Below are 17,063 nucleotides of genomic sequence, written 5' to 3'. Positions count from 1 at the left end.
AAACATTGTCTATCTTTACCGTCCAGATCAGGATCTAGTGAGTGTCCAAGTTTATCCAACAGAATCTGCTCCACCAGCTTCTCACCTTTGGAAAAAAAAAAACAGCAAAAAAATCTGAATTAAATATATATTTATATATTGGAAAAAAGACAAAAAATTTTTTTTTTCATTTTAGATAAAAGTGGGGATGAGTTGAAATCCCTATTACCGTATTTTCCGGCGTATAAGACGACCCCCTACTTTTCCTGTTAAATTATAGGGTTTGGGCTATACTCGCCGTATAAGACTAGCCCTCTTCCAACGCACACCAAATAAAAATTAAAAAACATCAGATTTGATTTCAATATGGTATGGTATTCCAATGATGGGGCACTATTCCTCCCACTGACACCAATGATGGGGCACTATTCCTCCCACTGACACCAATGATGGGGCACTATTCCTCCCACTGACACCAATGATGGGGCACTATTCCTCCCACTGACACCAATGATGGGGCACTATTCCTCCCACTGACACCAATGATGAGGCACTATTCCTCCCACTGACACCAACGATGAGGCACTATTCCTCCCATTGACACCAATGATGGTGCCCCATCATTAGTGTCAGTGGGGGGAGGAATAGTGCCCCATCATTAGTGTCAGTGGGGGGAGGAATAGTGCCCCATCGTTGGTGTCAGTGGGGGGAGGAATAGTGCCCCATCATTAGTGTCAGTGGGGGGAGGAATAGTGCCCCATCGTTGGTGTCAGTGGGGGGAGGAATAGTGCCCCATCGTTGGTGTCAGTGGGGGGAGGAATAGTGCCCCATCGTTGGTGTCAGTGGGGGGAGGAATAGTGCCCCATCGTTGGTGTCAGTGGGGGGAGGAATAGTGCCCCATCGTTGGTGTCAGTGGGGGGAGGAATAGTGCCCCATCGTTGGTGTCAGTGGGGGGAGGAATAGTGCCCCATCGTTGGTGTCAGTGGGGGGAGGAATAGTGCCCCATCGTTGGTGTCAGAGCGAGGAATCGTGCCCCATCGTTGGTGTCAGAGCGAGGAATCGTGCCCCATCGTTGGTGTCAGAGCGAGGAATCGTGCCCCATCGTTGGTGTCAGAGCGAGGAATCGTGCCCCATCGTTGGTGTCAGAGCGAGGAATCGTGCCCCATCGTTGGTGTCAGAGCGAGGAATCGTGCCCCATCGTTGGTGTCAGAGCGAGGAATCGTGCCCCATCGTTGGTGTCAGAGCGAGGAATCGTGCCCCATCGTTGGTGTCAGAGCGAGGAATCGTGCCCCATCGTTGGTGTCAGAGCGAGGAATCGTGCCCCATCGTTGGTGTCAGAGCGAGGAATCGTGCCCCATCGTTGGTGTCAGAGCGAGGAATCGTGCCCCATCGTTGGTGTCAGAGCGAGGAATCGTGCCCCATCGTTGGTGTCAGAGCGAGGAATCGTGCCCCATCGTTGGTGTCAGAGCGAGGAATCGTGCCCCATCGTTGGTGTCAGAGCGAGGAATCGTGCCCCATCGTTGGTGTCAGAGCGAGGAATCGTGCCCCATCGGTTGGTGTCGGTTGGTGTCGGTGGGAGGAATAGTGCCCCACCGTTGGTGTCGGTGGGAGGAATAGTGCCCCACCGTTGGTGTCGGTGGGAGGAATAGTGCCCCACCGTTGGTGTCGGTGGGAGGAATAGTGCCCCACCGTTGGTGTCGGTGGGAGGAATAGTGCCCCACCGTTGGTGTCGGTGGGAGGAATAGTGCCCCACCGTTGGTGTCGGTGGGAGGAATAGTGCCCCACCGTTGGTGTCGGTGGGAGGAATAGTGCCCCACCGTTGGTGTCGGTGGGAGGAATAGTGCCCCACCGTTGGTGTCGGTGGGAGGAATAGTGCCCCACCGTTGGTGTCGGTGGGAGGAATAGTGCCCCACCGTTGGTGTCGGTGGGAGGAATAGTGCCCCACCGTTGGTGTCGGTGGGAGGAATAGTGCCCCACCGTTGGTGTCGGTGGGAGGAATAGTGCCCCACCGTTGGTGTCGGTGGGAGGAATAGTGCCCCACCGTTGGTGTCGGTGGGAGGAATAGTGCCCCACCGTTGGTGTCGGTGGGAGGAATAGTGCCCCACCGTTGGTGTCGGTGGGAGGAATAGTGCCCCACCGTTGGTGTCGGTGGGAGGAATAGTGCCCCACCGTTGGTGTCGGTGGGAGGAATAGTGCCCCACCGTTGGTGTCGGTGGGAGGAATAGTGCCCCACCGTTGGTGTCGGTGGGAGGAATAGTGCCCCACCGTTGGTGTCGGTGGGAGGAATAGTGCCCCACCGTTGGTGTCGGTGGGAGGAATAGTGCCCCACCGTTGGTGTCGGTGGGAGGAATAGTGCCCCACCGTTGGTGTCGGTGGGAGGAATAGTGCCCCACCGTTGGTGTCGGTGGGAGGAATAGTGCCCCACCGTTGGTGTCGGTGGGAGGAATAGTGCCCCACCGTTGGTGTCGGTGGGGGGAATAGTGCCCCATCGTTGGTGTCGGTGGGGGGAATAGTGCCCCATCGTTGGTGTCAGTGGGGGGAATAGTGCCCCATCGTTGGTATCAGTGGGAGGAATAGTGCCCCATCATTGGTGTCAGTGGAGGAGGAATAGTGCCCCATCATTGGTGTCAGTGGAGGAGGAATAGTGCCCCATCATTGGTGTCGAGCCAAGCTGCAGGAGTGAGGGAGTGGCCGGAGTGACTGAAGGAGCAGCGCTTCCTGGATGGATCGTCGTGGGAGCAGGTAAGAGACAGCAGCCCTCTGCCCACCCCTGTACTTAGTGTCCTTTCCGTCGGAAGGGGGGGGACGGCAGCGGCACCACGCCGCCCCCTTAAAAAGTGCCGCCCTGACATATACCGGCGTATAAGACGACCCCCGACTTTTGAGAAGATTTTCAAGGGTCAAAAAGTCGTCTTATAAGCCGGAAAATACGGTATATTTTTTTTGCCACCTATGTCCTATTGTGGAGATTTTTCTTCACTTATAGACAGCAAAGGAAATCTCTCTTGGATGGTGGTTATGGGAACAAGGGATTCCCATTGATACATTTTCCTTCTGTTCCTTTCTGGGTGACAACACAACATTTGGGATTCCCATCACTTTCATTCCCAGTGACTGGCTCTATTCCAACGTTTTACCTGCAGTCAGGTGCCGGACTACAGACACATTGAGGAGACATTGCCTCCTGTCAGTAGGGAGAGAGCTATAACCAGGAAAGCTTATGGACTCCTATGCAGAATGCTGAGGATCATAGGACTTGGAGTCCAAGAAGTAAGCCATACTGTGGACCCTTTGCACTATAATTCCCAAGAGGCATTGGGGCAAGGAGGAGGATTTGGGCTGATTTTCAGAGACTGCTCAGCTAGACTCTTTGCAGCAGAGGTGTGCACCGCAGTCCTGTTGCACACAGACCATTCACAGGGTGAATGACCAGACACTGAGGCCCATGAACGGCGTTTGGTTCCAGTGTATCGGTGGGTGCAAGGCTGGAAGTGCCACTGATGAAGTGAGACCACTATTGCCGCAAGAAGAACCAGAGTTGTTCTGTATCACCTGGACTGGTGAGAGGGCTCACTACACACTATTTGCACAAGTAGAGCAGAGATTGAGTAATTGGAAACCAGATACTAAGTACTTAAAGCGGAACTTCCCCTTTTTGGGTGGAGCTCCTCCTTAAGCCTTGGTCCCCTGCTCCCCATTAAGGAGTGGCACCTTTGGAGAGCGGGTACCCGAGTTTGACAGGTACCCGCTCCCACTTCTGCTGCGGTCACCTAGGCGATTGGAAGCAGAAGGTGTCCTGCCCCCCTCCCTCCCCGTAGTCTTCTGGGACACATGACAGGTCCCAGAAGACTACGGGGCCATTCACAAAGCGCAGCACTTCTCGCACATGTGCAGTGGGCACCCGGCTGTGAAGCTGCAAGCTGTCACAGCCGGGTGCCCACAATGAAGATGTCGGCGCCGGGGAGAGAAGACGGCCGGTGAAACCAACGGTGGTGATTTTTTTTTTTAGCAAAGACGAAGCAGAATACATTTTGGCCTAAATTTATGATGACATTGTATTTTTTTTTTTTTTTTTTACTGGTCATGTTTTATAGCAAAATGTCAAACATGGTTCTTTTCTCAAAATTGTGAACCTTTTTTTGGTTATAGGGCAAAAAATAAAAAAAAGCAGAGGAGATCAAATACTACCAAAAGAAAGCTGTATTTGTGGGGGAAAAAAAAAAAAGATCTAAATTTCATTTGGGTGCAGCGTGGCATGACTGTTCAATTGTCAGTTAAAGTAACGCAGCGCCGTATCGTGAAAAATGGCCTGGTCAGGAAGGGAGGGAAATCCTCTGGAGGGCGAGGGGTTTAAAATTGATGTTTAGAAAACTGGTGACGGAGTTTTTAATTTTCTCTAGATATGAAATGGGAGGAGAACTCTATCAGATACATATATTAGCCAAATTAGATACGTTGTGAACTGCGTCCGATTTACATGACGTGTGAACCTGTATCCTTTGCAATGGAGTTGCTTCATATATGTGTGGGCCCACATATTTTCACATCAGTCCATAACCCTCAAGGGGTGTACAATCTAAGGTCCCCAACTCTAACCCTAACTTGTACATTCACATCAGTCCCCACCCCCGAGGAACGTACAATCTAAGGTCCCCAACTCACATTCATACATACACATACTAGGGACAATTTAGACAGGAGCCAATTAACCTACCAGCATGTCTTTGGAGTGTGGGAGGAAACCGGGGTACCCAGAAGAAACCCGCACAGGGAGAACATGCAAACTCCAGGCAGGTGGTGCCGTGGTTGGGATTCAAACCAACAACCCTAGTACTGCCATGAGAAATCCTAATCATTTAGCCACTATGCTGCACATTCGAGCATGGTTCAAGTGTGGTTTCCATTGCCATACACTTTGACAATTCACACCTAAATGGCACCTGAACCGCTGTATAAAGGGGGCTTGTAATGGAACCAACCCAATCTGAGATTGGGTACTTTCGTTAGAATACAGCTTCCCCGTCCAAACACCGAGCACAGACACCACAGCTGACCATACAAGACTACTTTATTTGAGCACAGATACAAGATTTTATATATATATATATATATATATATATATATTGTGGGGTTCTCGCTTCTAGTGGTAGAGCTTCTTCAAAGCACACAGCAACTTGCTTCTTCTTAAGGGCCTTTTTGCCCAATTTTATTTAAAAGAAAGTTCAAATAACACAAATGCTTCCCACGCAGGGGTATCCACCATCAAGCAATACCAACTAAGATTCTCCTGCAGATTCTTCCCAAATTACGGCCACTAGCACACAGCTAGTCTGGCTTCCACCTGACTCCAAGGCAGAGACCTCCTGTCTGCCAGGCTGGAGCCCTCCTGACTCCTCTCTGCTGGGGTGGAGCCCAAAATCATGGCCTGGCCTCCCCTAAAAGGCCTGCACACACCTGTGCAATCAGCACGCTGGCTGCTCCCAAAATATGGGCCCAGGATTGGAGATTTCTTCCCTCCCAAATCTCTAAGAAATCTCCAGGCTACAGGTCCCAAAACAGGCTTTACAAACCAAAGAGGAAACTGATAAACCAGTTTCCTCTGCATTATGAGATCTGCCTGGAGCCCCTCAACCTGTATAGTTGAGAATCCTGGGTGTCCATCATGATTTCCACCGTGGCAGGATACCGTACTGCCACAATATATACATACATACTCAGGGGACAATCCCCCCTCCCTGCATAATGACACAGGGCGGGGCAATCTACATTTAGTAACAAGAGACAGGCAGGTATTCAAACTTCACACCAGCAGACAGTCCCATCAGGAGGGAGGGCTTCTGGAGACACCCCCCACTAAGCTAATACACATAAACACCTACATCCCATAATAGTTTGCTCCCAAGCCAGACAAACAATAGAACAATAGGATGCAACCACATGACATCAAACAATCCACAACCCCCACCCCACCTATCTCCTAAACATGTCTACACAATATTAGGACAGATCACCCTGCACCCCTAACAGGCACAGGGTGACTTACACATAAGAGGGATATGGGGAGCTGAGACAGCGGTCTCCCCACCTCTCCAAAGTGAGCTGGGTTCCATGAGCCCCCCACCCAAAAGTGAATCCCATCACAGGGCTGAAATCCTGCTGTCAAAACAGAACCGCACATATGTGAACCCGGTCTAACCGAAGCTGTTATTGAAAGGGGCGCAGAAGGATGTCGCGCGAGGGCGCGGCAGTGTGAGCCGTGACATCCAGCCCGCGCAAGCTCTGGCAAGTACTCTACCATTACACCACCAGGGCGGAGGCAGGTGAGCTGGGTATTATGCGTAAAAAAATAAATGCATCCAAGAGCAAAGTAGGTATCAGTAACTGGTATCGGCGAGCACTTGCGAAAAAAAGAATCGGTACTCGTACTCAGCCATCAAAAACCTGCTATCGGAGCATCCCTAGTTCATACACGATCATTTTTTATTACTTTACCATTTTAAAATGGTCAATACAGAGTAGTATTACCAGCATGGTTGATTTCGTCCAAAACCGCCAATAGATTAGGATTCGGGTGGACTTTCTGTAAGGCGCAAAGACATTCCCAGAATCCAATCACAGCTTCTCTTCCTAATTCCAAAATATCTCGGTACAATTTGTCCAGTAAGACTTCGCCTTCACAATTGTTTGCCAATGACATGTAATTCTGAAACAGAGTGATTTTATTGTTACCACTTACAGGTATTACGACAGCATGGTAATACAAGTCTAACAATAAGTGCTGAGTCTCCCCTATAGTCCCTCATTCCATCTCGGACCCAAGTTGCCAACCAGCAAGTCCAAGGACCTTCACTCATAAAAACTTAGTTCACAAGTGTATGCTGTACTGAAGGGGATGGCAGGGGCGGACTGACCATTTGGAAACTCGGGCACTGCCCGAGGGCCTGGGGTCAGTAGGGGGCCCCATGAGATGCCCCTAGTACCTCTTTCATAGGCTTTTTTGAGTTTGGGCAAGGACACAGGGGCCCCATGATCCCCTATTGCCCGGGGGCCCCATGAGATGCCCCTGGTACCTTTTTCATAGGGTTTTTTTGAGTTTGGGCAAGGACACAAGGGCCCCATGATCCCCTATTGCCCGGGGGCCCCATGAGTTGTCAGTCTGCCCCTGGGGGATGGGAATGTATGTTAAGTCAGCCATAGACTGAGTGATTCTCTTTCCTGTAACCACCAACCGGTGTGGGGAAATCCTCCTGCAGAGCCATTGTGTTCTCCCAGGGGAAACTGTGATTACTGCTAGCAGCTGTAATAGGGGCTAGCAATGATTGCAAGTAAAATCCGATTGATGTAAAATCTGGTTGATCGGTCAACTTGGGATACATTCAGCCTGCCCATACATGGTTTGAATCTCGGCCCGTTCCTGGTGAACTAGCTGACATTCAAATAATTTATGGCCAGCTTTACGCTGGCCATGCATGAGTCATTTTTTTTAGTTCATCCAGTGGTTTCCCCCATCAACACATAGGTGGATGGTGGAATCTTTCCTGCTGTGTCTTTGTATTCTGACATCGAGGAGACTGCCCCACTGTAAGAATACACTGATCTGATCAGCACTGCAACCAATTGCCTGCAGCTCTGATCAAGCAAAAAGAATGCTCATAGGGTGGTTGAACAGAAGTAGATTGGTAGAATGAATTCTGTTCAACCACAATGGCCATACATGGATTGAATTTTGATCCATGTATGGATAGCTTTAGGTAGGGTGGGGGAAGATCACACAACACCTAATGTTTAAAGAATATACGCTATATTGCCAAAAGTATTGACCCCGCCCTCCAAATCATGTGATTCAGGTGTTCCAATCCCCTCCCGATCATGTGATTCAGGTGTTCCAATCCCCTCCCAATCATGTGATTCAGGTGTTCCAATCCCCTCCCAATCATGTGATTCAGGTGTTCCAATCCCCTCCCAATCATGTGATTCAGGTGTTCCAATCCCCTCCCAATCATGTGATTCAGGTGTTCCAATCCCCTCCCAATCATGTGATTCAGGTGTTCCAATCCCCTCCCAATCATGTGATTCAGGTGTTCCAATCCCCTCCCAATCATGTGATTCAGGTGTTCCAATCCCCTCCCAATCATGTGATTCAGGTGTTCCAATCCCCTCCCAATCATGTGATTCAGGTGTTCCAATCCCCTCTCAATCATGTGGTTCAGGTGTTCCAATCCCCTCCCAATCATGTGGTTCAGGTGTTCCAATCCCCTCCCAATCATGTGATTCAGGTGTTCCAATCCCCTCCCAATCATGTGATTCAGGTGTTCCAATCCCCTCCATATCATGTGATTCAGGTGTTCCAATCCCCTCCATGGACACAGGTGTATACAATCAAGCCCCTAGGCATGCAGACTGCTTCTACAAACATTGGTGAAAGAATGGGTTGCTCTCAGGAGCTCAGTGACTCCAAGCGTGGTCCCGTAATAGGTGGCCACCTGGGCAATAAGTCCATCCGTGACATTTCCTGGCTACTAAATATTCCACGCTCAACTGTTAGTGGGATTATAACAAAGCGGAAGCCACTGAGAACAACAGCCACCAAGTGGTAGGCCACGTCACATGACAGAGCGGGATCAGCGCATGCTGAAGCGCACAGTGCGCAGAAGTCGCCAACTGTCTGCAGAGTCAATAGCTAAAGACCTCCAAACTTGGTGTGGCCTTCAGATGAGCCCAACAACAGTGCGCAGAGAGATATATATAAAATCCTCCTGCGCTTAATGGATTACCTAAAAAATCTTGTCTAATGCAGCCAGCACTGGATCTGATACACAACAGTTGAATAATACAATATATAGAAAAGTAGTGCAGCGCTTCACGACTAACATATATAATAAATATTAAATACACTAAGATAGCCACACATAAACAGTGACCAGAAGAATAAATGATAACAGTAACTGTGCCCCCCTCACTCCCACTCTATATAATGGTGTGTGAAGTAGGTAGATAAATCACATATAGATAAAAGTTCTCAAACAGTAAGTGATGGTGCCTGCAACGCTGTAAAACTTCATGCAAGGTGCATAGATAAAACTCTGGTGATGGTGAGTGACAATCCTCCTCTGGCTGAATTGCCCCCTCACCTTAATACAACGACCCAATGGGCCTACACGCCTTCAAGATCACTTAGTGTGATCTTAGCCACACATGTTGCCAGACAAGCTCCTCCAAGACTTGCATCAGATGGGGATAATACATTGGACACCTTGGCTCCTGACCACCGCTGGGTATGCCACTCGTCAGGATGATAAAGGATAAAAAAAACTCTGATAGTGTAGTATTCTAGATAATCAGTGCTTTATTATAGGTGAAATAGCACTTACATTAGGTGAGCACTATCGTGCTTCCCTCCATGGTGACATGATGTAACGGGTAATCCTCCTCACATGCATGGGTGTACTGCATGGGTGAACTCACCATAAATTTGAGCAGTGTATATTAAAAGTGTGGAAGAAATTTTTTGAAGACCCCTTATGTGTGTGTATATATATATATATAATCCAGTGGTTGCCACTGCACATATATCAAAGAGAAAATGGGTGAGGCAGTAGTACATACAGTCCAAAGAGAAAGCAGCACTCACGGGTCTTCAGAGGTGAACGGTCAATCGAGATTCATTTTTGACGTTTCCACATACATCAGCTATAACATTCTGACCACTGACAGATAAAGTGAATCATCTTGTTACAATGGCACCTGAAAATGGGTGGGATATATTAGGCAGCAAGTGAACATGTTGTCCCTGGAGTTGATGTGTTGCAAGCAGAACAAACTGGGCAAGTGTAAGGATTGGAGGGACTTTGACAAGGTCCACATTGTAGTGGCTGGATGACTGGGTGAGAGCAATTCTAAAACTGCAGCTCTTGTGGGATGTTCTCGGTCTTCAGTGGTCAAGACCGACCAAAAGTGGGCCAATGAAAAAAAAAATTGAACATTGATGGAGGTGGGGAGGGAAGGATTATTGATGGAGGTAGGAAGGGAAGGATTATTGATGGAGGTGGGAAGGGAAGGCTCATTGATGGAGGTGGGAAGGGAAGGCTCATTGATGGAGGTGGGAAGGGAAGGCTCATTGATGGAGGTGGGAAGGGAAGGCTCATTGATGGAGGTGGGAAGGGAAGGCTCATTGATGGAGGTGGGAAGGGAAGGCTCATTGATGGAGGTGGGAAGGGAAGGCTCATTGATGGAGGTGGGGAGGGAAAGGCTCATTGATGGAGGTGGGTAGGGAAGGCTCATTGATGGAGGTGGGGAGGGAAGGCTCATTTATGCAGGTGGGGAAGGAAGGCACATTGATGGAGGTGGGAAGGGAAGGCTCTTTGATGGAGGTGGGGAGGGAAGGCTCTTTGATGGAGGTGGGGAGGGAAGGCTCATTGATGGAGGTGGGAAGGGAAGGCTCATTGATGGAGGTGGGAAGGGAAGGCTCTTTGATGGAGGTGGGGAGGGAAGGCTCATTGATGGAGGTGGGAAGGGAAGGCTCATTGATGGAGGTGGGGAGGGAAGGCTCATTGATGGAGGTGGGGAGGGAAGGCTCATTGATGGTGGTGGGGAGGGAAGGTTCATTGATGGAGGTGGGGAAGGAAGGTTCATTTATGCAGGTGGGGAAGGAAGGCACATTGATGGAGGTGGGAAGGGAAGGCTCATTGATGGAGGTGGGGAGGGAAGGCTCTTTGATGGAGGTGGGGAGGGAAGGCTCTTTGATGGAGGTGGGGAGGGAAGGCTCATTGATGGAGGTGGGAAGGGAAGGCTCATTGATGGAGGTGGGGAGGGAAGGCTCATTGATGGAGGTGGGGAGGGAAGGCTCATTGATGGAGGTGGGAAGGGAAGGCTCATTGATGGAGGTGGGGAAGGAAGGCTCATTTATGCAGGTGGGGAAGGAAGGCACATTGATGGAGGTGGGAAGGGAAGGCTCATTGATGGAGGTGGGGAGGGAAGGCTCTTTGATGGAGGTGGGGAGGGTAGGCTCAGTGATGGAGGTGGGAAGGGAGGCTCATTGATGGAGGTGGGGAGGGTAGGCTCATTGATGGAGGTGGGGAGGGAAGGCTCATTGATGGAGGTGGGGAGGGAAGGCTCATTGATGGAGGTGGGGAGGGAAGGCTCAATGATGGAGGTGGGGAGGGAAGGCTCAATGATGGAGGCGGGGAGGGGAGACTGGCCCGTGAAGTCCCATCCAAAAGAAGAGCTACTGGATCTCAAATTGCTAAAAAAGTGAATGCTGGTTCTCATAGAAATGTGTCAAAGGTGTATGGGGCTGTGTAGCTGCAGAACAGTCAGGGTGTCCATGCTGACAAAGTCCAAAGCCAAAAGTGCCTATGAAAGGGCATCAGAACTGGACCACAGGAGCAATGGAAGAAGTTGGCCTGGTCTGATGAATTGAAGATTGGTTTGAGAAATATAACAACCATTTTGAGGTGTTGACTTTGCCTTCAAATTCTCCAGACCTCAAATCCAATTGAGCATCTGTGAGATGTACTGGAAAAACAAATCCGATCCATGGAGGCTCCACCTCCCAACTTACAAGACTTAAAGGATCTGCTACTGATGGCTTGGTGCCACATACCACAGCACACCTTCAGAGGTCTAGTGGAGTCCATTGCTTGAAGCAGAACTAAACCCTCCTATACTTCTCAGCCAAGGAGGCTGCCATCTTGGCCTCCATTTGATCTGCAACTGCCATGATGCTGCACATGTGATCAGTAATGACAGACATTTGATGGTGTGACAGTTTGATTAGGAGCACAAGCAAATGTGACAGTCAGCATTCCTGGCATGCCAGGGATGGAACTGTTTTTGAATTGATGGGTTTAATTCTGCTTTAATGGGTGAGGGCTGTTTTGGTGGCAAAAGGCACAGCGAGATTCCCAAGAAATTAGAAATTAAATGTCAAGAAATCAGGCTCACTACTGCCAATAGTTAGATCTAGGACTGCCATTTGCTCCTAAAGCAGAACTAAATTGTATCTGAGCACCACAACATGGAAACACTATTTAATTCATTTTTAAAATTCAATGCAAACTCCTCCATCCATCCCTCCATGTCTCAAGCCATCCATCCATGTCTCCATCCCTTCATACTTTCCTCCATTCATGTTTCCATTCATCCCTCCCCTCCCTCCATCCATGTCTCCATCATACCTCCATCCATCTATCTCTCCATCCATGTCTCCATCCATACATCCATCCATGTCTCCATCCATCGATCCATGTCGCCATCCATACATCCATGTCTCCATCCATCCATACCTCCATCCATACATCCATCTCTCCATCCACAGATCCATCCATGTTCCTATCCATCTATCCATGTCTCCATCCATCTATCCATGTCTGCATCCATCCATGTCACCATACATGTCTCCATCCATATATCCATCCATGTCTCCATCCATCCATGCCTCTATCCATCCATGCTTCCATACATCCATGTCTCCATCCATACCTCTATCCATCCATCCATATCTCCAGCCATCAAGGTCTCCATGCTTTTTTTGAAAATTCACTTTTAAACCCCCCCCCCTAGTATTTCTAGACATAGCCATCTTGAATACAGGCAGATGATTCTTGTACTTCGTGGAATCCATCTTAGCTCAGACGCACAGGAAGGAGGGTGTGCTTAGCTGAGAAAACCCCTCCTCCCGGCCTGAAGACACTTGAAATGTGTGACATCATATTAGCCTAGGCTGGAAACCAGGAAGTAGATGAAGAAATGTAAAAATAAAGTAAAAACAAGTAAATATAATATACCCGCCTATCTATTTACTAATGCTAGCAGTATAAGGATTGCACATAGTCAATGTTGATTGAGAGAGAGACGTTTAATGATCTTACCTCTGCATTCAACACATTCTTCTCGGACAGCTGTCTCAGGACCACATGTGCGTCTATGTTTCCCAAAATGTTGATTAGGTCATCTTTATAGTACTCAAATATCATCCTCACTGAGGAATCCGGGCGTTCATGCATCTGCTGGCAGAACCTCTTAATGTCCTCTAGGAATATTGCAGAAAAGAAAGAACATTTACAGAATTGTTCATAAAACACATTTTCTAAATTATAATTAAAAAAACAAAACAAAACACTGAACACAGGAAGAACTTTGAATATCTCATGGTTTCATATCTGACACCAAACACACGTCTGTTTAGAGCAGATAGATAAAATGGTGACCTGTAGAGGAGTTACACAGCAGGGACCCAATGGGGGTTATTTACTAAAACTGTACAGCGTAAAATCTGGTGCAGCTGTGCGTAAAACCAATCAGCTTCCAGGTTTTATTGCCAAAGCTTCATTGAACAAGCTGAAGTCAGAAGCTGATTGGCTACCATGCATGGCTGCACCAGATTTTGCACTCTCCGGTTTTAGTAAATCAACCCCTATGCGTTCTTGTTACCAGCAGCCTTTGGTTCATCTGTTGCTGCCCCTTAGTATGAATACTCATGATGGCATAGAACAGCAAGGAATCAGCCATATCTGTTCATTGCTACTGTAGTAAACCCCACCCCCTGATTTAGGGGAAGGGAAACCCCAATAGCAGAGGCAGGCTTACATGACCCCAGGGTGGATCCATGGCCACAGTGGAGAAAGGCACAATGATGATGGGGACTTTAATCTTTTTCCAAGTTTTATTGATCTGGATTACAGCGAGGAAAGGTTAACGTCTTGGTCTTCTCTGGCGACAAGGGTTCCAGGCTCCACCACACTTCTCCATCCAATGATACTCTGAGGCAGACTCCAACCCCCCCCGGCAGAACTTCCTTAGTTTGACTCTCCATCCTTGAGTGCTTTACCCTCCTCAACCAGGCAGGGCAGCTTGACAATTCTGAGTGAAGCCCCAACCAGGCTCTGGTCTACTCAGCACTAACCATTACACACACCACCTCAGGTACCCGGGGAGAGAAGAGTTTGCCAAACCACTCCCCAAACATTTATATTCTGTCCCAGCATGCATCTCTGGCCATGAACTTCCTAGTGGTGGCCTAAATACTCATAAACCCAAGATTGGTACCGCTCCATTACTAGTGACTAAGTGCCAGTAGCAGCAGAGACAGAGGCAACCTTGAACTTAGAAGAGGGCCAAGTAAAAAAACTAGAAATGGGCCTGGGTGGCTACACTAGTATGTAAGAAATAACAATCTGCTAGGTGATGTAGTTCTGCATAACATTGTAGAGAATTAAGACAGATAAGATATGAAGGACTGTACTGCCATTGTAAAGCAAACTTCCAATGAATTGTATGGCAGATAAATAATAAACTACTGCAGGTGTACTGCTCCCAATCGTTTCCTGCCTCCTGCATATTCCTATTGACCAGTGATGTCGTCCACCTAGTGATGAGCAGATCAAAATGTGTGAGGATTGGGCTTAGTGGTACTAGGCAGTAATTGATATCATGCAGAGGGCTATTGGAAACATGGTTCGATGGTATCCGATAAACGTGAACACTTCAAGTCTCATGACAAACACACTAGACCAGGGGTGGGCAAACTTTTTGACTTGAGGGCCGCAGTGGGTTCATATATTGGACCCGGGGGCCGGACCAAGAGTAGATGAATGATGTGTATGTGTCATCCATAGTAAGTATAGTAATTAATCCCCCATATAGTAATTCATCCCCCATATAGTAATTCATCCCCCCTATAGTAATTCATCCCCCATATAGTAATTCATCCCCCATATAGTAATTCATCCCCCATATAGTAATTCATCCCCCATATAGTAATTCATCCCCCATATAGTAATTCATCCCCCCTATAGTAATTCATCCCCCATATAGTAATTCATCCCCCATAGTAATTCATCCCCCATATAGTAATTCATCCCCCATATAGTAATTCATCCCCCATAGTAATTCATCCCCCATATTAAGTCCCCAAGTCCCCCCTGTGTCAATTCACTTACCTTTGCTCCGCGCGTTCCTCTCGCCGTGTTCCCGCGCCGTTCCGGTGTAGCATGAAAATCTGTCTCCTATGAGGATCTGTCCCCCTCGACGTATCTGCGCATGTGCCAATTTCAGGCATTAGCAGCCGATCGGCGATCTCCGGCACATGCGCAGATACGTCGAGGGGGACAGATCCTCATAGGAGACAGATTTTCATGCTACACCGGTCTTCAGGGCGGACTGTGAGAGGAGCCTAGCTCCCCTCGCGTTCGTCACGCTGCCCCGCCTACACACATCCTGACAGCCATCCTGACAGTATCAAGCTCCGCGGGCCAGATTAAAAGGTCCGCCGGGCCGTAGTTTGCCCATTGCTGCACTAGACCTTCCTCCATGGGACACTTAAACCATCTTTGCTCTAATTTTAAAATACACAAAGATCCTCAAAGAAAGGTCTCTCCCTCCCAGACCCACATGGTTGTGTTCATTCTGCCCATAGAAGACAGCCACCACCGCAGCAATGGTGGCCTGATTGGAAAGCCTTTACAAGTTCCATAAGAAATTCCTTACATGGGGTCAATATGAACAGGAGACCATTCCTCAAGTTGCAGTGAGTTGTGGAACTTGTTGGAAATTAAGGACAGCCTTGGCTGTGTCGCCATACTAAACCCAGATCAGGTTATTTGTGATTACAAGAGAAGGGTACTGAAGGACTGAGTGAAGTCCATCAATACAGTGAAATTCTCCATTATTGTACAACAGGCTATAGAATGTGAGTAAGGAGAGGTTGGAACTTTTATTGTTTCTATATATTGTATTCTATTCTATTGTTCAGCAAACCACCTCTCCTCCAACAACTTGCACTCCACTAGGAAAAGCGTGTCAAAATCAATTCTAGTCAGGGGCGGACTGACCATTTAGGCACTCGGGCACTGCCCAAGGGCCCAGGGTCAGTAGGGAGCCCCAAGAGATGCCCCTGGTACCTTTTCCTAGGCTTTTGTGAGTGTGGGGGAGGACACAGGGGCCCCATGAGTTCCTATTGCCCGGAAGCCCCATGAGTTGTCAGTCCGCCTCTGGTTCTAGTCCTTCATCTAATAAAAAAATGAGAATTTCTACTACTACATGGGGTCAATATGAACAGGAGACCATTCCTCAATTTGCAGTGAGTTGTGGAACTTGTTGGAAATTAAGGACAGCCTTGGCTGTGCCGCCATACTAAACCCAGATCAGGTTATTTGTGATTACAAGAGAAGGGTACTGAAGGACTGAGTGAAGTCCATCAATACAGTGAAATTCTCCATTATTGTACAACAGGCTATAGAATGTGAGTAAGGAGCGGTAGGAACTTTTATTGTTTCTATATATTGTATTCTATTCTATTGTTCAGCAAACCACCTCTCCTCCAACAACTTGCACTCCACTAGGAAAAGTGTGTCAAAATCAATTCTAGTCAGGGGCGGACTGACCATTTAGGCACTCGGGCACTGCCCAAGGGCCCGGGATCAGTAGGGACCCCCAAGAGATGCCCCTGGTACCTTTTCCTAGGCTTTTTTGAGTGTGGGGGAGGACACAGGGGCCCCATAATTTCCTATTGCCTGGAGGCCCCATGAGTTGTCAGTCCGCCTCTGGTTCTAGTCCTTCATCTAATAAAAAAAAATGAGAATTTCTACTACTACATGTTATACCTCATTCATTACCATTTTTTCAGCAGTCTTTTTTTTTACTTTTTAGACAATTTAATTTTAACTTATGACATATGGAAATGAAATGTTGCACTCTGAAAGCCAAATAGAAAAGAAAAGGTGGACAAAAATGTTTACCATCGCGGATGTCTGTTTTCTGGTGCCGCTTCATCCTCCCGGTTGCGTACAGCAGATGTCAGGTCATCACAGTGCATACCTAAACACAGCGACAACATCATACTTATTATGTACTCAACTGTTTTCCCAGCATCTGTGATGTTGCTGCATTATACATTGTATATAGATGTTCTAATGATACATTGTATATAGATGTTCGAATGATACATAGTATATAGATGTTCTAATGATACATTGTATATACAGTCAGGTCCATAAATATTGGGACATCGACACAATTCTAACATTTTTGGCTCTATACACCACCACAATGGATTTGAAATGAAACAAACAAGATGTGCTTTAACT

General features: G+C 48.0%; 1 protein-coding gene across 1 annotated transcript in view; it reads right to left on the bottom strand.

The window, feature by feature from the left end:
- The window catches only part of LOC149435424 (NACHT, LRR and PYD domains-containing protein 6-like), a 72,618-nt gene extending 55,822 nt beyond the window's left edge, over positions 1-16,796 (bottom strand). The window contains 4 exon segments of the mRNA XM_089662668.1: positions 20-85; positions 6,505-6,682; positions 12,849-13,009; positions 16,716-16,796. Of these exon segments, the coding sequence (XP_089518794.1) occupies positions 20-85; positions 6,505-6,682; positions 12,849-13,009; positions 16,716-16,749 (439 nt within the window). The 5' untranslated portion in view covers positions 16,750-16,796.
- Positions 16,797-17,063: the final 267 nt, after the last annotated feature.

Source organism: Staurois parvus, unplaced genomic scaffold, assembly GCF_062004578.1.
Source record: "Staurois parvus isolate SC_StPar_1 unplaced genomic scaffold, SC_StPar_1.0 ptg001517l, whole genome shotgun sequence".
In the NCBI taxonomy this organism is placed as follows: domain Eukaryota; kingdom Metazoa; phylum Chordata; class Amphibia; order Anura; family Ranidae; genus Staurois; species Staurois parvus.
This window is presented reverse-complemented; position numbering and strand designations above follow the sequence as displayed.